General features: G+C 47.1%; 1 protein-coding gene across 9 annotated transcripts in view; it reads left to right on the plus strand.

Moving 5' to 3' along the window:
* The first annotated feature begins 689 nt into the window (after positions 1 to 689).
* Smarcc2 (SWI/SNF related, matrix associated, actin dependent regulator of chromatin subfamily c member 2) overlaps positions 690 to 26,621 on the plus strand; it is a 31,782-nt gene continuing 5,850 nt past the window's right edge. For 2 of the 9 annotated variants that reach the window (XM_042698737.1, XM_042698743.1), the window contains exons 1-25: positions 754 to 913; positions 2,993 to 3,112; positions 4,805 to 4,890; positions 7,102 to 7,183; positions 7,268 to 7,360; positions 8,123 to 8,192; positions 8,433 to 8,502; positions 11,010 to 11,085; positions 12,097 to 12,228; positions 12,335 to 12,450; positions 13,128 to 13,252; positions 16,196 to 16,255; positions 16,402 to 16,439; positions 16,697 to 16,827; positions 17,111 to 17,182; positions 20,643 to 20,756; positions 21,593 to 21,746; positions 22,433 to 22,525; positions 22,745 to 22,864; positions 23,191 to 23,253; positions 23,626 to 23,884; positions 24,138 to 24,299; positions 24,564 to 24,634; positions 24,841 to 24,976; positions 25,057 to 25,220. In XM_042698737.1, the coding sequence (XP_042554671.1) occupies positions 803 to 913; positions 2,993 to 3,112; positions 4,805 to 4,890; positions 7,102 to 7,183; positions 7,268 to 7,360; positions 8,123 to 8,192; positions 8,433 to 8,502; positions 11,010 to 11,085; positions 12,097 to 12,228; positions 12,335 to 12,450; positions 13,128 to 13,252; positions 16,196 to 16,255; positions 16,402 to 16,439; positions 16,697 to 16,827; positions 17,111 to 17,182; positions 20,643 to 20,756; positions 21,593 to 21,746; positions 22,433 to 22,525; positions 22,745 to 22,864; positions 23,191 to 23,253; positions 23,626 to 23,884; positions 24,138 to 24,299; positions 24,564 to 24,634; positions 24,841 to 24,976; positions 25,057 to 25,220 (2,718 nt within the window). In that variant the 5' untranslated portion in view covers positions 754 to 802. Of the gene's footprint in view, positions 914 to 2,992; positions 3,113 to 4,804; positions 4,891 to 7,101; positions 7,184 to 7,267; positions 7,361 to 8,122; positions 8,193 to 8,432; positions 8,503 to 11,009; positions 11,086 to 12,096; positions 12,229 to 12,334; positions 12,451 to 13,127; positions 13,253 to 16,195; positions 16,256 to 16,401; positions 16,440 to 16,696; positions 16,828 to 17,110; positions 17,183 to 20,642; positions 20,757 to 21,592; positions 21,747 to 22,432; positions 22,526 to 22,744; positions 22,865 to 23,190; positions 23,254 to 23,625; positions 23,885 to 24,137; positions 24,300 to 24,563; positions 24,635 to 24,840; positions 24,977 to 25,056; positions 25,221 to 26,621 lie in introns of all 9 variants that reach the window. The other 7 variants (XM_042698741.1, XM_042698746.1, XM_042698745.1 and 4 more) reach the window with 6 other exon arrangements.

A 26,621-nucleotide genomic window follows, 5' to 3' on the forward strand; every position in this document is an offset into this window, starting at 1 on the left:
TTCCAAAACCACGTTCCGCCGCGCGCTTACAGAAAGGGTCGGCACTGCGACCGCGGCAGGCGCGCGGGGACGGGAGGCGGCCCCGGGCCCGGCGCGCACCGCGGGGCTCCCACCCTTCACTCAAAGCCGGGGGTCGGGTGACTGGGCAGCCCTGGGGTCGGTCGGGGTCTCCCGCAGCGCCCATCCACGCAGAGGCGGTGGCAAAGCCTGCCGGGGGAGCGAGGCTGGTCGCTCGGGGGTGGAGGAGCCAAGAGGGACGCCGGGGCGGGGGTGACCAGAGGGGCCTCTGGGGACGGACGGGAGGGAGGCGCGGCCTGGCGCCGGGGCCGGGGAGCTCTTCCGCGGGGTCAGGGACGTGGCCCAGGCGCAGGCCACTCGGGGCTCTTCCGGCGATCGGCTAGCGGGAGCCCCCGCTCCTGGTTGAGGCAAGGGGGAGGGAAAAAAAAGAACGGAAAATGCTTCTAGGTCGGTGCGAAGTGCGGCGAGAAGAACGGCGCCCCCGCCCGTCCCTTCCCTATCCCCCGCCCTGGCCCCCGTTCACGGCAGGCCGCCGCCGCCGGGGAGGCGGCCGGGGTCCCCGCCCCGAGCCCGGAGCCGCGGCCTCCGCCGCCGCCGCGCCGGCCTCTGCCGGCAGGGGGCGCTGCGCGGGGCCGGGGCCGGCCGAGGCGGCGGGAGGCGGCGGCCGCGGCGGCGGCGGGAGGCGGCGGGAGGCGGGCGGAGGAGGAGGCGGCGAGGAGGCGGGAGCTGAGCTAAGCGGGGCGGGCGGCGGTGGCGGTGGCGTCGGGGCCCCGAGCCCGAGAAGATGGCGGTGCGGAAGAAGGACGGCGGCCCCAACGTGAAGTACTACGAGGCCGCGGACACCGTGACCCAGTTCGACAACGTGCGGCTCTGGCTGGGTAAAAACTACAAGAAGGTACGGCGGGTAGGGCCGCTGCCGCCGCCGCCGCCGCCGCCGCCCGCCGCGCGGGGCCCCGGGGGCGGGACAAAGGGCCCCGCGGCCCGCGGCTCCCTGGGGTTCGGCCCACCCGGCCGGACGCCCCGGCCCCTCCCCGCGGCCTCCCCCCCCCCCCCCCCCGGCCCCGCCGCGGCCCGGGCTCCGCGCCTCGCCCCCGCCCCCACCGCCCCCGCCTGCGCCGTGCCCTCTGCCCCTGCCTTCTCCACTCCCCGCCCGGTGCCCGCAGCCCACCCTCCCGCACAGCCTGGCTGTTACGGGAGAGGCGGACGGCGGGCCGGGGTGGGCCGTGGTCCCGCGGGCGGCCTCCCCTTCCTCCCTGATTGCCCGCCACGGTGCTCGCCAGGCTTCCCCCACGGAACCAGGTACCAGCCGGGCTAAAGGCCTCCCTGGTGCTTTGTGTATATACGTTCAGAGACAAGATGATGAGAGCAGGAGGGTGAACGGCCGTGGAAAAGGTACAGGCCGTGGGCTGCTCATCAGCCTGACAGAGGCGACCCCAGACCCCAGATCCCTGTCTCCGGGTGGGGTGGGGCACCCATTTCTCCATCTCCATATAAAGGGCTGCCAAACCTCTCTGGGGGAACAGGGTATAGGAGTTCCTGGGCAACAGTCCTTTTCCTCCAAACCGTGCCTCAGCTCCACAATAAAGTCACCCTGCAGCCTAGCCTTGCATTGCCTTGCATCTGGGGGGTCCATAAAAGACTAGGGTGAGCTTCATAGTTCTACTACCATACCCTCCTGTCCCCTCCCCCCTAAACTGGAAATAATAACGTAGTGAACAAAAGGGTTCAAGAAGCCTTACCTGTCTTTTCTACAAAACCTCCTCCTGGTGTCTTCTTTGTTTCCAGGCCTGGAATATTGCTAGAACTGGTCTGCTCACTACCTTTTCACTAGTCCTTGTTTTAGGGGTTCTTTTTCCTAGCTTTCCATCTCTCCTCAATTTTTCTTGGCCAGCTTTGCAGCCTGTCAAAAGTGTGTTTAGGAGAACTCCCCTCTGATCCTAGTCTGGAGCCTTCCCCTGGCAACTGCTTGGGGTCTCTCTGGGTGTTAGAATTCTGACAAACAGCTGCTGGGTCTCTGACTTGTCTATTACCCCAGCATGAAGCTGTTTCCCAGGCTTTTCTACCTTTGACCTTTTGAAGGGAGTTCAATCTAGGGGCTTAGTCTGTGGCCCTGGGGGTATTGGCAGCCTGTGGCCTGCTTCCACTTTCATGCTTTGGCTCTCTTTTGTCATTCACCTTTCTCTTCACAGATCTTTTTACACCTCCCATTGAGAGGTGCTGGCTTTTTTCTGTGATTAGGATAGTGGAAATAAGAGTCAAAAGGTAAAGAGAAAGTTAGCCTCCTGGCTCACTTTTAAAAATTGGAACTGAAGGCTAGAATGCTAGGTCATAGTATGAAAACATGTAAGAAGGCCTGTCTTAGATATAGTTTTCCTGGGAAAAGCTAGATGTTGCCTTGCTGTTCTTCATCGTGCTGCCTAGCAGATGGCCCTTCTCATCTAGAAAGCCCTACAAAAGCATTTATGCTGAGTTCTAACAGGCAAAATGCACAAGCTTAGTTTCTGAGTCTGCTTGCCCTTTTCTTAAGGAGGCATCATTATAGTGGGTATCATGGCCTTCCACAAAGTAACTCCAAGAAAAAAACCTGCCTCAATGGAAGGTGTGTTGCTTCCCTGGCCTGAGCTCCATAAACCTTCAGAATTTTACAACTCTCAGTGCTTTTGGCTGGAGATCAGATACCAAGATAATAGGGTCCTACAACTGCAATTTGAGGGTGTAGCTGAGAAAGAATAGGAAGCTTCCCTTACTGCCAGCACCCAAAGCTGGCAAATTGGGCTGGTGGCAGCAGAATTTAGCTTTCTGGAAGGGGATTTCCAGGGCCTCCCTTCTGTCATCTTTATAGAGACAAGGGGAGAAGGAAGATACTGTTTCTTTGCCCAGGTGATTCCAAAGCCCCTGGGCAAGATATATGGGGGATGATACAAGAAAATTTACCTGGGGCCTGTTTTTTCTTTCCTTTCCCTCTTTTCCCTAGTATATACAAGCTGAACCACCAACCAACAAGTCTCTGTCTAGCCTGGTTGTACAATTGCTACAATTTCAGGAAGAAGTTTTTGGCAAACATGTCAGCAATGCACCGCTCACTAAACTGCCTGTGAGTACAAAAACAAGAGAATGAGTCCTTCGATCTGGAAAGGGAGTTGCATTTTTTAAAAATATCTGTACACCCTGTAATCCTAGCACTTGAGAAGCTGAGACAAAGGAGTATGAGTTCAAGGTCAGCCTAGCTATGTGATAAGACAATCTCTTTCTCTCCCTCTTTAATTATTTTTATTTATTTATTTATTTTGTCTAGCAAGTGTGAGGCCTTGGGTTCAATCCCCAGTATTTGAGGGGAAAAAAATCTATTACATTATTTTTGAGATTTGAGTTATTTTCTACCATCCTTATTCCTGGTCAGGGCAAAACTGGCTTGGCCAAGTCCCCAATTTGCCATATTTGGTTTGTCTTGGTGCCATTTACTGTATTATTTTGTGCAACAAGTTATCTGAGAGTGGCTAGGCCCAATCCTTCAGTCTCTCATTGTATGGTTAAAAGGGTAGGAAATTGGAGGCTATGCATGGTGGTACACATCTGTAATCGTAGGTTCTTGTGAGACTTAGGTAGAAGGATTGTCAGGAGGAGTTAGAGGCCACTTGGAACTTGGCAAAATCTGTTTCAAAATTTTTTTTATTTTTTTGGTCGGCCGTGGGGCTTGAACTCTGGGCCTGGGCGCTGTCCCTCAGCTCTTCAGCTCAAGGCGAGTGCTCTACCACTTGAGCTACAGCGCCACTTCAGGTCTTCTGGTGGTTTATTGGAGATAGGAGTCCACCTGGTAGCTCACGCCTGTAATCCTAGCTACTCAGGAGGCTGAGATCTGAGGATCGCGGTTCAAAGCCAGCCCAGGCAGGAGAGACCGTGAGACTCTTATCTCTCCAATAAACCATCAGAAGACCAGAAGTGGTGCTGTGGCCCAAGTGGTAGAGCACTCGCCTTGAACTGAAGAGCTGAGGGACAGCGCCCAGGCCCAGAGTTCAAGCTCCACAACTGACCAAAAAAAAAAAAAAGGAGGCTGAGAAGGTGACTCAGAGGTAGAGTGCTTGCCTTGCATGCATGAGGCCCTGGGTTCGATTCCTCAGCACCACATAACAGAAAAAAAAAAAAGCCGGAAGTGGCGCTGTGGCTCAAGTGGTAGAGCACTAGCCTTGAGCTGAGGAGCTGAGGGACAGTGCCCAGGCCCAGAGTTCAGACCCCACAACCAGACCCCCCCCAATTTTTTTTTTTTAAAGAAAGCTTTGGGTGTTGCTCTAATAAGTGCTTGCTTAGCTTGTATAAGGGCTTGGATTTAATTCCCTGAACCATGAAAAAAAATGATACGCACATACATATATACATACATACTTGATATGAGATTAGATTTGGGTAAGTTTATGTACAATTTGGCACTGCCATTTTATTAGCTCAGTAATCTTGGGCAGCATTTATGAGTGTTGGTTCTTTGATCTTTAGATGAGATTACTAGATCTACCTTGATTTCTGCAACAGTAACCAGCAAAGTACTTGGTAAAAAGTGATGCTTTATGAGTATTGGTTTCTTTTTTCCCCCTCTTCCACATGGTAAAATGTCTCAGGTCTAGGGATAGCTTAGTGATAGAATACTTATGTATCAAGTTCAAGGTGCTAGGTTCTGTCCCCAGCACTGGAAAAAAGAAAAAGAAAAGATTTCTCACTTTGAGAGGGATTCATCATGGGATTTCATAAAATCATTTTTAATGTAACTCACATATTTTCCATCTCCATTTTGTAGATCAAATGTTTCCTAGATTTCAAGGCAGGAGGCTCCCTGTGCCACATTCTTGCAGCTGCCTACAAATTCAAGAGTGACCAGGGATGGTGAGATGCCTTTTCTCTCTGCTTCTTACATTTAGTTTAGAGAGAATTTCCCATTCTGAGTCTCTGGGATCTTTTTGGGGTGGGAGAATATATGTAGAAATTCTAAGCCAGTAACAGGTGGCTTATGCCTATAATCCTAGCTACTCAGGAGGCTGAGATCTAAGGATCACAGTTTGAAGCAGCTTGGGCAGGAAAGCCCATGAGGCTCTTACCTTCAGTTAACAAGCAAAAAGCTGAAAATGGAGGTGTAGTTCAAATGGTAGAGTGTTAACCTTGAGCAAAACAAACTAAAGGACAGTGCCCAAGCCCTGAGTTTAAGTTCTAATGCCATCTGATGAAAAAAATAAAAATAAAAGAAAGCAAAAAGAAAAGAAATAATCAACCCTTTAGGGTTAGAGGTATGGTTCAGTTGGTAGAGCACTAGCATATGAGTGAAAGCATCAGAAACTAAGTTCAGCTTCTGATCTCAGACCAAAAGAAAGGAAGAAAGGAAGGAAGGAAGGAAAGAAAGAAAAAGATTCTTCTGGCTGGGTGCTGGGCCTTACATCTTTAGTCCTAGCTACCCAACAGGCTGAGATCTGAGGATTGTGGTTCAAAGCCAGCCTGGGCAGAAAACTCTGTGAGATATTCATCACCAAAGAGCTGTCAGTGTGGCTCAAGTGGTGGGACACAGCCTTGAGTGAAAAAGCTAAGGGACAGCACCTGTGACCTGAGTTCAAGCCCTAGTATTGGCACACACACACAAAAAAGAAAAGAAAAAAAACTGTGTATCTTACTTTGCTAGATCAGAAAAATATCTGCCTCCTTCTGACACATACACACAAAATCTTGACGAAAAATAAATCTTTGTTCATTTGACTGGTGCCAGTGGCTCACACATCTTATCCCACCTACTTAGAAAACTAAGATCTGAGGATTGTGGTTTGAAGCCATCCTGGGCAGGAAAAAAGATGAAAGTAGTGTATATAATTTAGAAGAATTTTTTTTTTTGGTAGTTAATTAGAAATAAGAGTCTTAGGGACATTTCTGCCCTGGCTGGGTTTGAACCTTGATCTTCAGATCTCAGCTTCATGACAGCTAGGACTATAGGCATAAGCCACCAGTGCCTAGCAAGATTTTCATGTTAAGAAATCACAGCCAGGCTGGGAATGTGGCCTAGTGTTTGCTTAGCATGCATGAAACCTTAGGTTTGATCCTCAGTACCACATAAACAGAAAAAGCCAGAGGTGGTGCTGTGGCTCAAGTGCTAGAAAGCCCAGGTCCTGAGTTCAAGCCCCAGGACTGCCAAAAGAAAAAAGAAAAAAAGAAGAAATCACAGCCAAGCCAGGTGCTGCTGGCTCATACCTATAATCCTAGCTACTCAGAAGACTGAGATCTGAGGATTGTAGTTCAAAGCCAGCCTGGGCAGGAGTGTCCCTAAGAGTCTTATCTCTAGTTAACAACTAGAAAACCAGACATGGCATTGTGGCTCAGAGTGGTAGAGTGTTAGCCTTGAGCAAAAGAATTCAGGGATAATAGCACCCAGGCCCAGAGTTCAAGCACCATGACTGACCAAAAGAAAAAAGAAAGAAATCATAGCCTTATAATCTCAGTCCTCAGGAGGCTGAGGCAGAAGAATTAAGAGTTTAAGAATAGTTTGGAATAGCCGGGCATTGGTGGCTCACACCTGTAATCCTAAGTATTCAGGAGGCTGAGATCAAGGTTCAAAGCCATTCCAGGCAGGAAAGTCCGTGAGACTCTTATCTCCAGTTAACCACCAGAAAACAGGAAGTAGTGGTGTGGCTCAAGTGGTAGAGAGATTGCCTAGAGTTGAAGAGCTGAGGGACAGCATCCAGGCCCAGAGTTTATGCCCCATGACCCCCCCCCCCCCCAAAAAAAAAAAAAACAAAAAAACTAGCCTGGAAGCCAGGCGCTGGTCACTCAAGCCATGGTTTGAAGCCAGCCCAGTCAGGAAAGTTTGTGACACTCTTATCTCTAATTAACTACCAGAACACCAGAAGTGGCAGTGTGGCTCAAGTGGTAGAGCACTTGTCTTGAGCTAAAGAGCTCAGGGACCACGCCCAGGCCCAGAGCTCAAGCCCCATATTGAACAAAAAGAAAAAAAAATAGCTTGGAATACTTGGTGAGACCCTCTCTCAAAGGACAAACAAACAAGAAAAAGAGAAGTCACTGCCTCCTGATTATTCATTAAATTTATTATTTCTTTACAAGGAGACGTTACGATTTCCAAAACCCATCACGCATGGACCGCAATGTGGAAATGTTCATGACCATTGAAAAGTCACTGGTTCAGGTAATACCTGTCTATCTTCCTTCCCTTAGTGAGAGTCAAAACACTCCATCCACATGACCGTATCTCATCTGTTTCTTCCCACAGAATAATTGCCTGTCTCGACCTAACATTTTTTTGTGCCCAGAAATTGAGCCCAAACTGCTAGGGAAATTAAAGGATATTATCAAGAGACACCAGGTAAGTAGGTAGATCAGAAGAGGTTTCCAAAACTCCATGATTTTCAATACCTAGAAGAAATTCTAAAGCATGACATTTTTCTACTGTATGAGTAGCTCTTTGTATTTAGCAAAGTTAAAACCTTGAGTCTCTCTTGTTCTGTTCTGCTTCTCCTATTTCCCAGTTCTGGCAGATTTGGATCACTGTTACTAAAGGCTACCTCGGTGGGGTTGGAGATGTGACTCATTTGGTAGAGTGCTAGCCAATGAGCGAAAGCAGCAGGTACTGAGTTCAAGTCCCCGTCTGGGACCAAAAAGAAAAAAAGAAAAGGCTACATCAGCTTGTGGTAGGGGAATAACATCTACTTCCACTGAGCTAGAGATAGCTAATTTCAGATAAATTCTTTGCTGTTTGAAACTTTATAATAACTAATAGATGTCATAGATATTTTTAATTGGCTTTAAATTTACCATATCCAGAGAATTATCTGTAGGAATGCTCCATTCTTTTTTTTTTTTTTTTTGGTCTGAGACTGGGACTCAAACTCAGTACCTGACACTTTTGCCCATGGCAACTGAGCCATGTCTCCAACCCCAGAAAGTTTAAATCTTTGATTTATTTCCATTATTATCACAATCTCAGCTGTGTGTGCTGAGAGAAAATGCAACCATTCTAGCAGAATGTGGTTAGAAAGGTAGACCTGTGTTTATATTTTACTTAAGTTTATCCCCAGGAGTAATTCAAAGGGGATTATATTAACCTGATTCTCCTTGCACTATCCAGGGAACAGTCACTGAGGATAAGAATAATGCCTCCCATGTTGTGCATCCTGTCCCAGGGAACCTAGAAGAAGGTGAGAACTGGATCTCCCTGCTACTGCGGTGAATGGCTTGGCCTAGGAGGCAGAAGAGTAATCACCATGTTGTGCCTGGGCTTCTTTCTCCTTTCAACTCTGAATCCTCTTTCCATCTTAGTTCCTATTCTCAAGTCCCCTGCTGCAGTGGGAGAGTGCTTAGTTAAGATTTTTGTTGAGTTATTTATTTATTTTTATTCCCCTTTAGCTTATCTCTTCCTTCTCTGTCTCTATCCCCAGAAGAATGGGTACGACCAGTCATGAAGAGGGATAAACAAGTTCTTCTGCACTGGGGCTACTATCCTGACAGGTGAGGCTGGGTTCCTAGGGCATGTTTTAAATACAAGTGCTACAGTCAGAAGCTCTAAAACATCTAGCAGAGCAAGAAGACACTGTTGGAGTTACTTTTAGGTCATTTAATTTGTTCTTCCACCTATTACGTGAATTCTCTCTCCTGTTGGAGATTTAGACTCTATTAGACAAAGTTTAGGTTGAAGGATTGAGGTTTTAAATGTGAAATGGCCATCCCAGTTGTGCGTGCATATGTAAGTGTGTGTGCAAGAGAGATATTTTATTATTTAGTGCCAGGATTGGGGCTTGAACTCAGGGCCAGTGCTCTTTTTTGGCTTTTCACTCAAGGCTGGTGTTTTACCACTTGAACTACATCTCTACTTCTAGTTAATTGGAGATAATTCTCATGAACTTTCCTGTCCTGGCTGGCTTCAAATTTTGATCCTCAGGTCTCTGCCTATCTAGGTTGCTTGGATTACAGGCATGAGCCACTAGTGCAGGGTTTATTTCTTTTTTTTTTCTTTTTTTTTTGGGGGGGGGTGGTCCGGTCGTGGGGCCTGAACTCTGGGCCAGGCGCTGTCCCTCAGCTCTTCAGCTCAACCCTAGCACTCTACCACTTGAGCCACAGCGCCACTTCCGGCTTTTTTCTTATGTGGTGCTGAGGAATCGAACCCAGGGCCTCGAGCATGCAAGGCAAGTGCTCTACCACTGAGCGACCTTCCCAGCCCTGCCTAGTTTTTTTCTGAGACAGGGTCTTGCTCTGTAGTTCAAGCTGTCTTCAAATTTGATAATGTTCCCAACCTCTGGTATAACTTCTGGATAAGTAAATGTTAAAATAGTATTAAAAAAATTTTTTTTGTGGGTGCCAGTCCTGGGACTTGAATGGTCTTGGGTGCGTCCCTGAGTTTCTTTTGTTCAAAGCTAGCATTCTACCACTTGAGCCACAGCTCCATTTCTGGGGCTTCTTTAGTAGTTTATTGGAGATAAGAGTCTCACAAATGGTGCTGTGGCTCAAAGTGGTAGAGTGCTACCCTTGAGTGAAAGCACTCAGAGACCACACCCAGGCCCTGAGTTCAAGCTCCAGGACTGACCCCCCCCAAAAAAAAAATATCAGAATTTTTTTTTTGGTCATTCCTGGAGCTTGAACTCTGGGCCTGGGCACTGTCCCTCAGATCTTCAGCTCAAGGCAAGTGCTCTACCACTTGAGCCACTTCCTATTTTCTGGTGATTAAATTGGAGATAAGAATTTCATGGCCTTTCCTGCCCAGGCTGGCTTTGAACTGTGATTCTCAGATCTCAGCTAAGATAATAGGCATGAGCCATGGTGCCCAGCAAAATCAGAATTCTTTTGAGCTGGGAATGTGGCTTAGTGGTAGAGTGTCTGCCTAGCATGCATGAAGCCCTGAATTCAATTCCTCAGTACTACATATACAGAAAAAGCCAGAAGTGGCACTGTGGCTCAAGTGGTAGAATGATAGCCTTAAGTAAAAGAAGCTCAGGGACAGGGCCCAGGCCCAGAGTTCAAGCCCCAAGACTGGCCAAAAAAATTACCAGGGAAATTATGCACATAATTTTTTTTTTTCCCTTGGGTCCAGTCGGGCCTGAACTCTGGGCCTGGGCGCCGTCCCTCAGCTCTTCAGCTCAAGGCTAGCACTCTATCGCTTGAGCCACAGCGCCACTTCGTTTTCTAGTGGTTTATTGGAATAAGAGTCTCATGGACTTTCCTGCCCAGGCTGGCTTTGAACCGTGATCCTCAGATCTCAGCCTCCTGAGTAGGATTACAGATGTGAGCCACCGGCGCCCAGCAAGTTTTATTGTTTTACAGTTAAAATAATCTTAACGTAAGAGCCCATTAGCATATTCTTTTTCTGAATTGGAAAAGTAGGACTGGATATAATTCATTGGTAGAGTGCTTAACATGTACAGGCTCTAGATTCATCCTCAGCACTACTAAAAAATATAAATGAAAGAGCCATGGGGCTGGAAAGAATGTGGCTTAGTGGTTGAGTGCTTACCTAGCATGCATTAAACCCTGGGTTCAATTCTCAGTACCATATAAACAGAAAAAGCTGGAAGTGGTGCTGTGGCTTAAGTGGTAGAATGCTAGCCATGAGCAAAAAAGAAGCTCAAGGATAGTGACCAGGCCCTGAGTTCAAGTCCCAGGACTGGCAAAAGAGTAGGGGGGAATGGGGAGCGCCAGACACAAATGGCTCATGCCTGTAATCCTACCTACTCAGGTGGCTATGATCTGAGTATCATTGTTTGAAGCTAGTCAGGTCAGGAAAGTCTATGAGACTCTTATCTCCAATTAACTGTCTAAAAGCTGGTAGTGGAGCTGTGGTTCAAGTGGTAGAGTACTAGCCTTGAGCAAAACACCTCATGGACAACTCCTAGGCCCTAAGTTCAGGCCCCAGGATCAGCACACACATACAAAAATATCTAAAACAAATAATGGAAAGATCTTCACTTTATATTTCCCTAACTCCATCCCATTGATTCTATTGGGTACCCATTTTTTTCTGACAGTTACGATACTTGGATCCCTGCCAGTGAAATTGAAGCTTCTGTAGAAGATGCTCCTACTCCTGAGAAGCCTAGGAAGGTGAGATTTTCTTTTTTTCTTTTTTCTTTTTTTTTGTCAGTCATGGGCCTGAACTCTGGGCCTGGGCACTGTCCCTCAGCTCTTCAGCTCAAGGCTAGTATTCTACCACTTGAGCCACAGCGCCACTTCCAGCTTTTTTTGTTTTTTGCTTATGTGGTATTGAGGAATCAAACCCAGGGCCTCATGCATGCAAGGCAAGCACTGTATCACTGAGCCATCTTCCCAGCCCAGGTAAGATTTTCTTGTACTCCTTACCCCAGGAAGAATGCCAGGACCAAAGTACTCTGGAAGTGATACAAAGACTCTGTGCCTTGTGCTTTTTTTGTTAAAATGACATAGAGGACTGAAGGTGGCTCAGTGGTAGAGCGCTTGCCTAGCATGCATGAAACCCTGAGTTCTATTCCTCAGTACCACATAAAAAGAAAAAGCCAGAAATGGTGCTGTGGCTCAAGTGGTAGAGTGCTAGCCTTGAGCAAAAAGAAACTCAGGGGGTCTGGGAAGGTGACTCAGTGGTGGAGTGCTTGCCTTGCATGCATGAGGCCCTGGGTTCGATTCCTCAGCACCACATAAGCAGAAAAAGCCAGAAGTGGGGCTGACGCTCAAGTGGTAGAGTGCCAGCCTTGAGCTGAAGAGCTGAGGGACAGTGCCCAGGCCCAGCTTTCAGGCCCCACCACCGAAAAAAAAAAACAAAAAAACTCAGGGATAGTGACTAAGTCCTGAGTTCAAGCCCCAGGACTGGCAAAAAAACAAAACAAAAGACATAGAGGCTGGGGATGTGGCTTAGTGATAGAGTGCATGCCTAGCATGCATGAAGCCCTGGATTCGATTCCTCAGTACCACATACACAGAACTGGTAAGTAGCACTATGGCTCAAGTGGTAGAAAGCTAGCCTTGAGCAAAAGCAGGGAGAGTGCCCACGCCCTGAGTTCAAGGCCCAGGACTGGCAAAAAACAAAAACAAAAAGACATAGCTTGTAGAGTCTCTCCACTATGGTCTGCTTTTGTACGTTAGGTTCATGCCAAATGGATTCTAGACACAGATACCTTCAATGAATGGATGAATGAGGAAGACTATGAAGTAAATGATGACAAAAACCCTGTCTCCCGCCGAAAGAAGATTTCAGCTAAGACATTGACAGATGAGGTAAAAAAATCCTGTTTTTTCTTTCTAGAGTCCTTAGCAAAAGACTCAGGACAAGTCTTCACTGCAGCATATATGCTGACATTTGTCCCAATTCTTCATCTTACAGGTAAACAGCCCAGATTCTGATCGACGAGACAAGAAGGGGGGGAATTATAAGAAGAGGAAGCGCTCCCCTTCTCCCTCCCCAACCCCAGAAGCTAAGAAGAAGAATGCTAAGAAAGGGTATGCAAACCCCTAACCTGCCCCATATTTACTGTTCTCTTCACTTCATGTCAATGGAAAGACAGATAATCTTTTTTTTTTTTTTTGGTCAGACCGGGACTCAAACTCAGAACCTGAAACTTTCACTCATTAGCTAGCACTCTACCAACTGAACCATGCTTCCAACCCCAAAGAAGGACAGATAATCTTTCCATAAGCAACAGGCCCTGATCCCAGTGTGCCAGGTGTCCTGAGAAGAATGAACTTCCTCATTTTTAGCTCTAGTCCCAGCCACTAAAAGAATGTCTAATCACTAAATGAAAAGCCTTTGCTGCCTCCCATTACTGTGTAGTTACTAGTTTCTTTGTACGCTTTGTTCTACACTTGGGATTCTGACTTCCCTTTCCTTGAACCTTAACTTCCAGGGCTCAAGGATAACTGTGCAAAGATGACAGGGTTATTTTTTTTTTTTCCTGCCAGTCAAGGGGCCTGAACTCTGGGCCTGGGCACTGTCCCTCAGCTCTTCAGCTCAAGGATAGCTCTTTACCACTTGAGACATAGCACTACTTCCGGCTTTTTCTGCTTATGTGGTACTGGGGAATCAAACCCAGGGCCTCATGCATGTAAGGCAAGCACTCTACCACTGAGCCACCTTGCCAGCTCTGACAGGGTTTTCTTTTACTTTGTTTTCTCACCAGTCCTTCAACACCTTATACCAAGTCAAAGCGTGGCCACAGAGAAGAGGAACAAGAAGACCTGACAAAGGACATGGACGAGCCCTCTCCAGTTCCCAATGTAGAAGAGGTGACACTACCCAAGACAGGTATGGGACAGGGTGAGCCCCTGGATCCACATAAATTTCATTTCCTACCTTTATTATGCCAGACTCCTGGGTGGGCTTATTTTCCAGTTCTAGAGTAGTCTTCCTTTAAATGTAGATGATAGTGAAGTTATCATTATCGCAAAAAATCCTGTCTACATGTATATCTGAGTTTATAGACTATGCTTTGCACCTGATAGTAGTGGTTTCCAAACTTTTGTGTGTGTGTATGTGGTGCTAACCCAGAACTTCATGTATGCTAAGCATGTTCTCTACCAGGGAGCTGGCCTCACTTTTTGTGCCTGTGCTAACACTAATTAGGCTTGAACTAAGGACCTTATACTGTTGTTTACCTTTTTTGTTCAAAGCTGGTACTCTACTACTTGAGCCGTTTCCATCTTTTTGCTGGTTATGGAGATAAGAGTCTCATGGACTTTCCTGTTTGGGTTGGTTTTGAACTATAATCCTAAACTCTCAGCTTCCTGAGTAGCTAGAATTACAGTCATGAGCCACAGGCATCGCCCTAAAATACGTGTGTGTGTGTGTGTGTGTGTGTGTGTGTGTGTGTGTGTGTGTGTGTGTGATTCCCCTCTCCACCTACCCCCCCCCCCCATCCATCCATCTTGAGGCTTGAACTCAGTGCCTACAGTCATGAGCCACAGGCATCGCCCTAAAATACGTGTGTGTGTGTGTGTGTGTGTGTGTGTGTGTGTGTGTGTGTGTGTGATTCCCCTCTCCACCTACCCCCCCCCCCCCCATCCATCCATCTTGAGGCTTGAACTCAGTGCCTGGGCACTGTCTTGAACTTTCTTCTTTTTGAGTAGTTAATTATAGATTAGAGTCTCACAGACTTTATTGCCTGAGCTAATTTTAAACCATTATTGTCAGATCTTAGCTCCTGAGTAACTAGGATTACAGGCATTAGCCACCACTGCCCAGTTCTAAACACTTTTTGGTTATGCATTTTTTTTTTTTTTTTTTGGTTGGTCGTGGGGCTTGAACTCTGGGCCTGGGCACTGTCCCTGCGCTCTTCAGCTCAAGGCTAGCTAGCACTCTACCACTTGAGCCACAGCACTGCTTCCGGCTTTCTAGTGGTTTATTGGAAATAGGAGTCTCACAGTCTTTCTTGCCCGGGCTGGCTTTGAACTGCGATCCTTAGATCTCAGCCTCTTGAGTAGCTAGGATTACAGGCGTGAGCCACCATCTCCTGGCTTTGGTTATATATTCTTGACTATAAAATATATTTGAGGGCTGAGAATGTGGATTAAGTGGTAGAATGCTTGTCTGGCATTCATGGAAGCCCTGGGTTTGATTCCTCAGTACCACATAAACAGAAGAAGCTGGAAGTAGAGCTGTGACTCCAGTGCTAGAGTGCTAGCTTTGAGCAAAAAAGAAGTCCAAGGACAGTGCCCAGGCCCTGAGTTCAAGCCCCAGGACTGGCCAAAGAAAAAAAAAAAAGAACCCAACTTGTATACATGTACTATACTAAATCACTACTTTAGGATGATTATAAAGCATATGAAAACGATCTAAAAACTGGTAAATATAAAGGATAATATGAAGAGAACTTCTCATAGTTTCTTCTTATATTCCAAGAGTTTATCTTTTTGTGTGTGTGGTTGGCTGTGGGGTTTGAAGTCTGGGCCTGAGCATTGTCCCTCAGCTCTTCAGCTCAAGGCTAGCACTCTGCCTCTTGAGCCACAGTGTCACTTCTGGTTTGCTGGTGGTTAATTGGAGATAAGAGTCTCACTGACGTTCCTGCCCCAGCTGGCTTTGAACTGTGATCCTCAGATCTCAGCCTTCTGAGTAGTTAGGATTACAGGTGTGAGCCACAGGTACCCAGGTGAGTTTATCTTTATGTCTTCCATTTGGCCAGGCACTGATGGCTCACTGCTGTAATCCTAGCTACGAAGGAGGCTGAGATCTAAGGATCAAAGTTCAAAGCCAGCCTGGGCAAGAAAGTCCTTTAGACTGTTATCTCCAATTCACTCAAAAACCAGAAGCAAGGGCTGGGAAGGTGGCTCAGTGGTAGAGTGCTTGCCTTACATGCATAAGGCCCTGGGTTTGATTCCTCAGCACCACATAAAGCAGAAAAAACCGGAAGTGGTGCTATGGCTCAAGTGGTAGAGTGCTAGGGTTGAGCTGAAGAGCTGAGGGACAGCGCTCAGGCCCAGAGTTCAGGCCCCACATCCGCCAAAAAAAATAAAAACAGAAACAGGGCTGTTGCTCAAAGTAGTAGAGCAGTAGCCTTGAGTAAAAGAGTTCAGGGACAGTGCCCAGGCCCTGATTTCAAGCCCCACAACTGACAAAATAAATAAACCAACAAAACCCTGTTTGGAGGCTGTTGCTGTACTATACCTGTTGGCAATCTGTGCCAAATACTCCCGGAATGTTTAAGGGATGAGGTTCAAGGGGTTGTCCCTCCTTTATCTGTTTGTTATTTTTAACCTGAGCTTTTGTATATGATGCAGTTGAAGAAAGTGTCTTCTGATTTCAAAAATGCTTAAGATGTAGTTTGTGATGTTGCTTAGTGGTAGAGTCTTGCATCACATGTGTAAGGTCCTGCATTCAGTCCCTGACATTGAAGAAAAAAAGTAAAATAAATTTTTTTTTGTCTAACTACTTCCTACAGAATAAGTTGTTTAAGACTCATACTCAGTCCATTAGGAGTTTGTAGACACATAGATGGGGATAAAGATCTATCAAAGACAATGACTTATGAGTAGACAGAGAAAAAGAAGTTAAGTGAATCTTTTGTTGGGAAGCAGGTAAAGTTGCAGGTAAAGTTCAAGCCCTAAAATGATTATGTCTGGTGGGATTTAAATATATTTTGTGGTCAGATAGAGAAAATTGTTTAGAGAAAGGATATCTATAGAACTGCTAACAGCAGAAAGGTGAATGCGGTTGACAGAACATGTCTGATAAAATGGCTTTTTATTCTGGCAGTCAACACTAAGAAGGATTCAGAGTCAGCTCCAGTCAAAGGAGGCACCATGACTGACCTGGGTAAGTCAGGGAGCCTCAGGCAAGGCAGGCAGCCCCAGAGGCTTTGGGAGGGCTCAGCTTGCATTTTCTCCTAGACTGACACTTTCTAGTAGGGCTCTTCTGTGTCCTAGGAGGCTCCAGTATCATGTCTTGTCTTTATCTTTCAGATGAACAGGAGGATGAAAGCATGGAGACCACGGGCAAGGTGGAGCCAGTTTAGAGAGTCCCTATCTCTTTCTGTGATTCTGATTTATATTTGTAAAGTTTCTTCTGCCCAGACTTTCCTATCATAGACTAATTCTAGTTGTTGCTCCAAACTCTGATCCCTTCAGAATCCTACGCCCACAGTGCTCTTCCCTATCACCTATCATTATTGTCCACATTCCTGGGGTATAGGAAAAGCAAGGGGTTGCTAGAGGGGAAATGGGAATGCTGAGTGTCCAGCAGCCTCCATACTCATAGGATGAGGATGAAAGCAGTACGGGGAACAAGGGGGAACAGACCAAGAATCCAGACTTGCATGAGGACAATGTGACTGAGCAGACCCACCACATCATCATTCCCAGCTACGCTGCCTGGTTTGACTACAACAGGTATTATTCCAACTTTTCATTCAATCCCTTACTTCACCATTTGTAGGTGTCAGTGGGTTGTTTCTCCTGCCTCCTCCAAATAAGTTATTTCTTCTTTAACAAGATAGACCAAAGCACATTTCCTTTTTAGAAGAGCTCCTGGTCTCTTTGAGTCCTGCAGCCTTAATGGAAAGTTTTCCACAAGTTTCCAATTCCTTCCTACAGTTTGAGCTGTTTGTCCACCCCATCTTTTAAGCTTTTCTTCCAACACCTTCTCTTAAACCCATTTTGGTTTCTGTTACAGCGTTCATGCCATTGAACGGAGGGCTCTCCCTGAATTCTTTAATGGCAAGAACAAGTCCAAGACTCCAGAGATGTAAGATTTTTACTCATGATTTTCTCCCTCCCTCCTTTTCCTATTTTCCTTTGTTGATCTAGCAACAAAGTTTAGCAAATGTATCTTTGGCTTCATTAATCCAGTTACTTAGCTGAGGGTGCCACAATAGCTACCTTTAGGCAGCTTCAGCCCAGAACTTAGATGCATGTTCTTTAGGTTTGTCCAAAGATGATGTTAAACATGTTCTTAGCTGGGCATTTGTGGCTCACCCCTGTAATCCTAGCTACTTAGGAGGATGAGATCTGAGGATTGAAGTTCAAAGCCAGCCTGCGCAGAAAGTCCATGAGACTCTTATCTTAAACCACCAGAAAATCAGAAGTGGCGCTGTGGCTCAAGTTATAGAGTGCTAGCCTTGAGCTAAGAGCTGAGGGACAGCGCCCAGGCCCAGAGTTCAAACCCCAGGACCAACAAAAAAAAACAAAAAAAAACCAAAACAACATGCTTTTCTGTGTAACACAATTATTTGCTCTAAGGCTTCAAATGATTTTAAGAGTACAGCTTTAGGGTTTGGAGGCATTGCTCAGTTGGTAGAGCTCTAACCAATGAGCAAAAGGAGCTGCAGGTAGCAAATTCAGGTCCTGGTCTTGGGACCTAGAAGAAAAAAAGAAAGTACAGCCTTAATTATCTTAAGAGTAAGCCTTTGATCCCATGACTGTTATCTAAAATATACCTAGCCCTAGCATAGTCAGTGGCTTTGACTAAAATGTAAATGATGCCAGGTACCCGTAGTCCATGTCTATAATCTTAGCTACTCAAGAGGCTGAGATCTGAGGATCACAGTTCAAAGCCAGCCCTGGCAGGAAAGTCCATGAGACTCTTTTTTTTTTTTTTTGTCGGTTGTGGAGCTTAAACTCTGGGCTAGGTGCTGTCCCACAGCTCTTCAGCCCAAGGCTACCGCTCTATCACTTGAGCCACTGTGCCTCTGGTGGTTTATTTGGAGATAAGAGTCTCGTGGACTTTCCTGCTCAGGCTGGCTTTGAACCTCGATCCTCAGATCTCAGCCTCCCGAGTAGCTAGGATTTCAGGTACGAGCCACCGTGAGACTTGGGTCTCATGAGACCCTTATGTCCAATAAACTATCAGAAAGCCAGAAGTGGAGCTATAGCTCAAGTAGAACATTAGCCTTGAGCAAAAGGAGTTCAGGGATAGCTGGTGCCAGGTAGCTCACAGTTTCAAGCCAGCCTGGGCAGAAACATCCCCATATGAGACTCTTTTTTTTTTTGGGTCCAGTTGTGGGGCCTGAACTCTGGGCCTGGGCGCTGTCCCTCAGCTCTTCAGCTCAAGGCTAGCGCTCTACCACTTGAGCCAGAGCACCACTTCCAGCTTTTTTTTTTTTTGCTTATGTGGTGCTGAGGAATTGAACCCAGGGCCTCAGGCATGCAGGGCAAGTGCTCTACCACTGAGCCACCTTCCCAGCCCCCTCATATGAGACTCTTACCTCCAATAAACCATTCAAAAACCAGAAGTGGCCTGTGACTCAAGTGGTAAAGCACTAGCCTTGAGCATAAAGAGGCTCAGAGACAGTGCCCAGGCCCTGAATTCAAGCCCCACAACTGACAAAAAAAAAAAAAAAAAAAAAAAAAAGGTTAGGGCCAGCTTCTAGGTCCTGAGTTCCTGAATTCTTAAACCAGTCATAATAAAATAATTGACTGTTGTTAGGCTTGCCCTGAGAGAAGGCTTTCATAGAAAAATAAGAAAACTAGCCAGGTGCCGGTGGTTCATGCCTGTAATCCTACTGAGGATCATGGTTCAAGCCAGTCCTAGCAGGAAAGTCCAGGAGACTCTTACCTCCAATTAACCACCAAAAAACGAAGTGTTGCTCTGGCTCAAAGTGGTAGACCACCCACCTTGAGCTGAAGAGCTGAGGGACAGTGCCCAGGTCCAAAGTTCAAGCCCTATGACCAACAAAAAGAAAAAGAAAAAAATAAGAAAACTGAAAGAATAACCAAATCTGTGAATTAAGGCTGAAGACTATACTCTGGAAGAGAAGTAATACATAAAGTGTAGGCTTAGGGCTTAGAAGTCTTTTTTTTGTTGTTGTTTTGGTCCGGTCGTGGGGCCTGAACTCTGGGCCTGGGCACTGTCCCTCAGCTCTTCAGCTCAAGGCTAGCGCTCTACCACTTGAGCCACAGCGCCACTTCTGGCTTTTTTCTTTTTGCTTATGTGGTGCTGAGGAATCGAACCCAGGGCCTCATGCATGCAAGGCAAGCACTCTACCACTGAGCCACCTTCCCAGCCCCTCTCAGGCACTCTTATTTCCAATTAACTACCAAAGAGCTGAATGTGGAACTATGGCTCAAATGGTAGAGTGCTATCCTTGGGCACAAACAAGCAGGACAGGGGCTGGGAAGGTGGCTCAGTGGTAGAGCACTTGCCTTGCATGCATGAGGCCCTGGGTTCAATTCCTTAGCACCACATAAGCAAAAAGAAAAAAGCCAGAAGTGGCGCTGTGGCTCAAGTGGTAGAGTGCTACCCTTGAGCTGAAGAGCTGAGGGACAGCGCCCAGGCCCAGAGTTCAGGCCCTAGACCAGACCCCCCCCCAAAAAAAAAAAAAAAGCAGAACAGAACCTAGACCGTGATTTAAGCGCTAGGATCAGCACACACACAGAAGTAAATGATGATATTTGCCTACATCTGTTGATGGGTTACTGTCTCCCAGACACTATCATATGTTTATTAATCTCTGTTTATAGGTTAGTAAACTGAAGTGTAGATTTTGTGTGTGTGTGATGTGTATTGGGTTTGAACTTAGAGCCTCATGCTTCTTAGGCAGTCTTTTTTACCACAGATCTGTGCCTCTAGCTCAAAGGTTTAGTTGCCCTAAGTCACCTGGATAAGGTCATATAGCTAGTAAATAGTTATTGAATCAAATCTTTTTTGTTGTTGTTGGTGGTGGTGGTGGTGGTGGTCATGGTCATGGGGCTCGACCTCAGGGCCTGGGCACTGTCTCTGAGCTTTTTGCTCCAGGTTAGCACTCTATCACTTGAGCCATGGCTCCACTTCTGGCTTTACAGAGACTCATGGACCTTCCTATCCAGGTTGGCAGATTACAGCCTGCTGAGTAGCTAAGATTTCAGATGTGAGCCATTAGTGCCTGGCTTCCTTTTCATCTTTTTCATACAAAAAATATCATTAGATTTTTTTTTTTCTCTTTTTTTTTTTGGTCGGTTGTAGGACTTGAACTCGGCCTGGGCGCTGTCCCTCAGCTCAAGGTGAGCGCTCTACCACTTGAGCTACAGCGCCACTTCCGGTTTTCTAGTGGCTTGTTGAAGATAGGAGTCTCACAGTCTTTCTTGCCCAGTCTGGCTTTGAACCTCGATCCTCAGATCTCAGCCTCCTGAGTAGCTAGGATTACAGGCATGAGCAACCGGCACCCGGCTTTTCTGTCCTTTTCCTGCCAACAATTTTTATTTTTTCTCTTGTTTACCTCTCTTCTAAGCTACCTGGCCTATCGAAACTTTATGATCGACACTTACCGACTGAACCCCCAGGAGTATCTCACCTCTACTGCCTGCCGCCGGAACCTGGCGGGTGATGTGTGTGCCATAATGAGGTGAGCCATGTGAAGATACCTGACTGTTAGGCAGAACTAGAGATACCTATGAAGGAAAATGGAATGGGCAAAAGAAAGACCATATAATAAACAGGTTAGGGGAATAAGTTGACTTGTGGGACTGAGAATATAGAATAAAAGAATAGGCATATCTATAGCTAAAGATAAGCTTTACTAGCCATCCAGGAAGAGATGTTTAATGAGTGACCATAGAGAGAGGTCCACCGAGCTGGGCACTGGTGGCTCACGCTTGTAATCCTAGCTACTCAGGAAGCTGAGATCTGAGGGTCACAATTCAAAGCCAGGCCAGGCAGGAAAGTCCGTGAGACTCTTATCTCCAATAAACTACTAAAAAACCAGAAGTGGTGCTGTGGCTCAAGTGGTAGAGTTCTAGCCTTGAGCTGAAGAGCCCAGGGACAGTGCCCAAGCCCAGAGTTCAAGCCCCACAACTGACAAAAAAAGAGGTACACGAAGTGCTGGTGGCTCATGCCTCTGATTCTAGCTACTCAGCTGGCTGAGATCTGAGGATCACAGTTCAAAGCCAGTCCAGGCAGGAAAGTCTGAGACTCTTATCCCTAATTAACCAACATGTAGAGTGCTAGCCTTGAGCAAAAAATGAGCTCAGGGATAGCGCCTGGGCACTGAATACAAACCCCACTATTGACCAAAAAAAACCCAAAATGTCCAGACTGAAAATGGGTACTTCGGGTTGACTGATGTTTAGGGGGTGCATGAATGATGGGAGAGCAATGGTGAGGGGAAGAGGGAGCTTTATGTTCCTGGCCCTCTCCTCCTTCTTGGCTGCTCTGATTGACCTGATTCTGACTTTCTTCCAGGGTCCATGCCTTCCTGGAGCAGTGGGGTCTTATTAATTACCAAGTGGATGCTGAGAGTCGACCAACCCCAATGGGGCCTCCTCCCACCTCTCACTTCCATGTCTTGGCAGATACACCATCAGGGCTGGTTCCTCTGCAGCCCAAGACCCCACAGGTAGGGTAAGGGGCTGTGGGATAGGGTGGGCGTGGTTAGGGCTGGGCTTCTTTGGACTTTTCTTTTCCTGTTTTTTAAAGGTTCATATGTTCTGAGGGTAAAGGTGTTCTGAGGTTTCTTCCTTTTCCATGGGATTCAAAAGGCCACAGGAGTCAGTACCATGTGTTTGTTTAGTACTCTCCCTCTCAAACTAAATAGTTAAGGCTGCAAAAAATTGCTGAGGGAGAAAAGTTGTCCTTAGGGAAGAGACAGGTTAATGGAGCAGTTAGAGAAAAATAGCTTAAAGTTAACTTGGATGAATTTTTAAAATTCTGTTATGTTTCCCACACTTTTTTCATTTTTGCCTCATAATTATTATCACCTCCATTTTTTTCCATTTCCATTTCATACATTATAAAGAATGAGAGGAGAAAGGTTATGTGGCTTGCCCAAGGTCACAGAGTACCTAATCTAGGATTAGAACCTAATTTTCCAGCTCCTAGGAAAATCTATAAAGATATATATGAATACAAATGGGTATCATGCCAAGTACATGTCGAATTAATCATGGAGGGCGCATGGAACAGTGGCATGAGTACCCTCCCCCCAGAGCTTGTGGGCTGCCTAGCATTTGGTCTTAAGGCCTCCAGGGCCTTGGCCTGACCATTTCCTGCCCAGCCTCCATGACGCCAAGCTCTGTCCCCTAGGGCCGCCAGGTTGATGCTGATACCAAGGCTGGGCGGAAGGGCAAAGAGCTGGATGACCTGGTGCCAGAGACGGCTAAGGGCAAGCCAGAGCTGGTAGGTGGGGTCCAGACCCCGCTGGGCTTCTTATTTGCCCCTTTATTGGGGGGCCCCTGCCCGGGAAGAAGAGACATGAGAGCAGAGGAACTGCAGCAGTAAGGGAGGAAGTCCCACCCAGGAACATCCCTGGCTCCTTCTGTCTGTTTTCTCTCTCTGTCTGCTCCTGTCTCCCTCTGGTCACTTGTACTCACCTCTTTCTTTCTCCTCCAAAAATAGCAGAGCTCTGCTTCCCAGCAAATGCTCAACTTTCCTGACAAAGGCAAAGAGAAACCAACAGACATGCAAAACTTTGGGCTTCGAACAGACATGTACACAAAGAAGAATGTACCCTCCAAGGTATGAAGACAGGGGGTTTGTTGTTGTTTTTTGGGGTTTTTTTGCCAGCTGTGGGGGCTGAACTCTGGGCCTGGGCGCTGTCCCTCAGCTCTTCAGCTCAAGGCTAGTGCCCTACCACTTGAACCACAGCACTACTTCTGGCTTTTTTCTGCTTATGTGGTGCTGAGGACTCGAACCCAGGGCCTCATGCATGCAAGGCAAGCGCTCTACCACTGAGCCAACTTCCCAGCTCCAAGCAGGGGGTTTGGAGCAGAGAACCTGTGCTCCTTGCAGGCTGTAGGCTTCTGTCTCCTAACACCCTCCCCCTGCCCATGTTTCCTCTACAGAGCAAAGCTGCAGCTAGTGCCACTCGAGAATGGACAGAACAGGAGACCCTGCTACTCCTGGAGGTAATTGGGACAAGGCAAGAGAAGGTCTGCTATGAATACAGAATTGGCTAGGGTACTAGCCATGTTTGTAAGCAGGGAGAGCTTGTGGAGCCTGGCATGAACAGAGCATGATCTCGCCCCAATCTCTGTCCTATCTGATGCCTGTGACACCTGCCCCAGAAACAACTCCAGGCCCAGGATTTGGGCCATTTTACTAACTCTATATCCTTTAGTGCTACTTAAAGATTCCCTTTGGACCCAACAGAGTACACAAATAATAGAACACAAAAAGTTTTGAGGCCAGCTGCCCCTAGTAGAATATTAGGGGGAGGGGAGGTTGGCCTTCAAGAAAAGTGGCTAAGTAAGCGGAGTTATCTCCACCACTACTACCAGGCCCTGGAAATGTACAAGGATGACTGGAACAAAGTATCCGAGCATGTGGGAAGTCGCACCCAGGACGAATGCATCTTGCATTTTCTTCGGCTTCCTATTGAAGACCCATATCTGGAGGACTCAGAGGCCTCCCTGGGACCCCTGGCCTACCAGCCCATCCCCTTCAGCCAGTCGGGCAATCCTGTTATGAGCACTGTTGCCTTTCTGGCATCTGTCGTCGATCCCCGAGTAGCCTCTGCTGCTGCGAAGTCAGCCCTAGGTAAGAGGGAAGGGGGGTGGGGGTTAGCCTTCTTAGTTTCCTTTTGAAGGACTGGATTCTCAGACTGTGAAACCCTTTCAAGACTTGCTGCCGTTCTGGCCTTGTCTGTTGCAGCCTTGGTTCAAGTACCTTTCAAGGCTCCATGCTGGTCTTAGAGAAGAGATGGGAGATGGGCTATGAGGAAGCTTTCCCCAGGGATAGCCATAACTGCCTACCTGTGCTTTCCTACCTTGGTCTCCTTTGGGTCTTACAGAGGAGTTCTCAAAAATGAAAGAAGAAGTCCCCACAGCCTTAGTGGAGGCCCATGTTCGGAAAGTAGAAGAAGCAGCCAAGGTGACGGGCAAGGCAGATCCAGCCTTTGGTCTAGAAAGCAGTGGCATTGCAGGAACCACATCTGATGAACCTGAGCGCATTGGTAAGGCCTGGCAAGTTTCTAGTTTTCTATCCTTTTACTAAGAACTGGAGCCCTCTGGCTTTCCTGTGCCATTCCTGTCCCTCATTGGTATTGGGCACATCACAAGTAAGAAAACTGGTAGGATTTTATTTTCCCCAGGACTTTACGTTAAGGGCTTTGTCTTCTATTGGTCCTCTCAGTGAACTTTGCTGGTAGAAGGGCTGGTGGGAAAGTGTTGCACAGACTCTGTATCAGACATCTTTCCTTTCCTTTCCTTTTCCAATGGCCCAGAGGAAAGTGGGACTGATGAGGCACGGGTGGAGAACCAGGCTGCAGATGAGAAGAAGGAGCCCAAGGTATAGAAGCAATGAACCGCGGATGTGAGGGGCTGCCAGGCATGGTTTGGTGGTGATGGGGAATCTGACAGGGGCAGTCTTCTAGAGCCTGATCACTCTGAAGAGGAAGAGCGAAAAAATAAAAGGCCCCAATTTGGGCCTTTTGTGTGAGACCTAGTCACGGCTCTTGCCTGTAATGTCTTCCTTTTCTTTCACTGGGACTTTAGGAACCCCGAGAAGGAGGAGGGGCTGTAGAAGAGGAAGCTAAGGAAAAAACCAGTGAAGCTCCCAAGAAAGACGAAGAGAAAGGAAAAGAAGGTGACAGCGAGAAGGAGTCAGAAAAGAGTGATGGGGAACCAATAGGTGAGCTCCTCAGAGTGGTGGCAGGGACAAGGAAAAAGATGTGAAGATGTCAAGCTAACTCAACTCTCGTCTTGGCTCAGTTGACCCTGAAAAGGAGAAAGAGCCAAAGGAAGGGCAGGAGGAAGTGTTGAAGGAAGTGGAGTCAGAGGGAGAGAGGAAGACGAAGGTGGAGCGGGACATTGGTGAAGGCAACCTCTCCACTGCTGCTGCTGCTGCCCTAGCTGCTGCTGCAGTTAAGGCGAAGGTGAGGCCAGTTCCCAGACTCCAGGGAAGAGGTGCCTAGTTCTTTTATCTTACTTGCAGAGATGGATGAATCTTTTTTTCTACCAAGGACCAGTGATATATTTAAACATTATTTACAGGGGCTGGGAAGGTGGCTCAGTGGTAGAGCGCTTGCCTTGCATGTCTGTGGCCCTGGGTTCTATTCCTCAGCACCACATAAGCAAAAAGAAAAAAGCCGGAAGTGGCGCTGTGGCTCAAGTGGTAGAGCGCTAGCCTTGAACTGAAGAGCTGAGGGAGAGCGCCCAGGCCCAGAGTTCAGGCCCCATGACCGGACCCCCAAAAAAGACATTATTTATAGACTATACAAAGTTATTAGTTCAGGCAGATGGCTGCAGGCAGGTGGTAAGAAGCATGTTTGTCTGTTCTGTCATGTGCCAACTGATTTTTATTTACTTATTTTTTGCTGGTCCTGGGGCTTGAACTCTGAGCCTACGTTCTGTCCTTGGGCTCCTTTTGCTCAAGGCTAGTACTCTACCACTTGAGCCATAGTGCTAGTTCCAGCTTTTTCTGTGATTAATTGGAGATAAGAGTCCCACAGACTTTGTGCCCAGGCTGGCTTCTAACCCTGATCCTCAGATCCCAGCCTCCTGAGTAGCAAGGATTACCAGCATAAACCCCCCAGCTGTTTTATTTTTTTTTTGTTTGGGTTTTTTTTTAACTGTATTTTTTTTTGTCTTTTCTTTTTTGGTACTGGGGATCGAACCCCGGACGTTGCACTTGCTAGGCAAGTGCTTTGCCACTGAGCTACATCCCAGCCCCCCAGCTGTTTTAGTTTTGAGCCAGTATTAGAACTGAAGGCATCAATCACACTCTTGCACTCTCACTTGTTTTGTTTTGTTTTGTTTGCCAGTCATGGTGCCTGAACTCTGGGCCTGGGCACTGTCCCTCAGCTCTTCAGCAGCTTTTTCTGCTTATGTGGTGCTGAGGAATCGAACCCAGGGCCTCATGCATGCAAGGCAAGCACTCTACCACTGAGCCACCTTCCCAGCCCCTCTCACTTGTTTTTTTTCTCTCATGGCTGATATTTTACCATTTCAGCCCCAGCCTCCAGATTAAGTCTTTTGCTGGTTATTTGGAGATAATCTCACAGGTTTGTCTGCTCAAGCTATCCTGAAATCTCCTCTGGAGTAACTAGGATTATGGACATGAGCCATCAGTGCTTGTCTCTCTCTCTCTCTCTTTTTTTTTTTTTTACTCCAAAGTATTCCTTTTATTCATGAGAAAATGAAGTCTTCTAGAAACTGTGGTACACATCATTCTTGCTAGAAAGATTTTGAAACAAGTAATGCCTCAGATGTTACAACAGAGATAGTGAAGGCATTCTTGTTTTCTTTTTTTTTTTTTTTTTTGGTTGGTTGTGGGG

Source organism: Dipodomys spectabilis, unplaced genomic scaffold (assembly GCF_019054845.1).
Source record: "Dipodomys spectabilis isolate Male_0828 unplaced genomic scaffold, ASM1905484v1 ptg000234l, whole genome shotgun sequence".
Classification (NCBI taxonomy): domain Eukaryota; kingdom Metazoa; phylum Chordata; class Mammalia; order Rodentia; family Heteromyidae; genus Dipodomys; species Dipodomys spectabilis.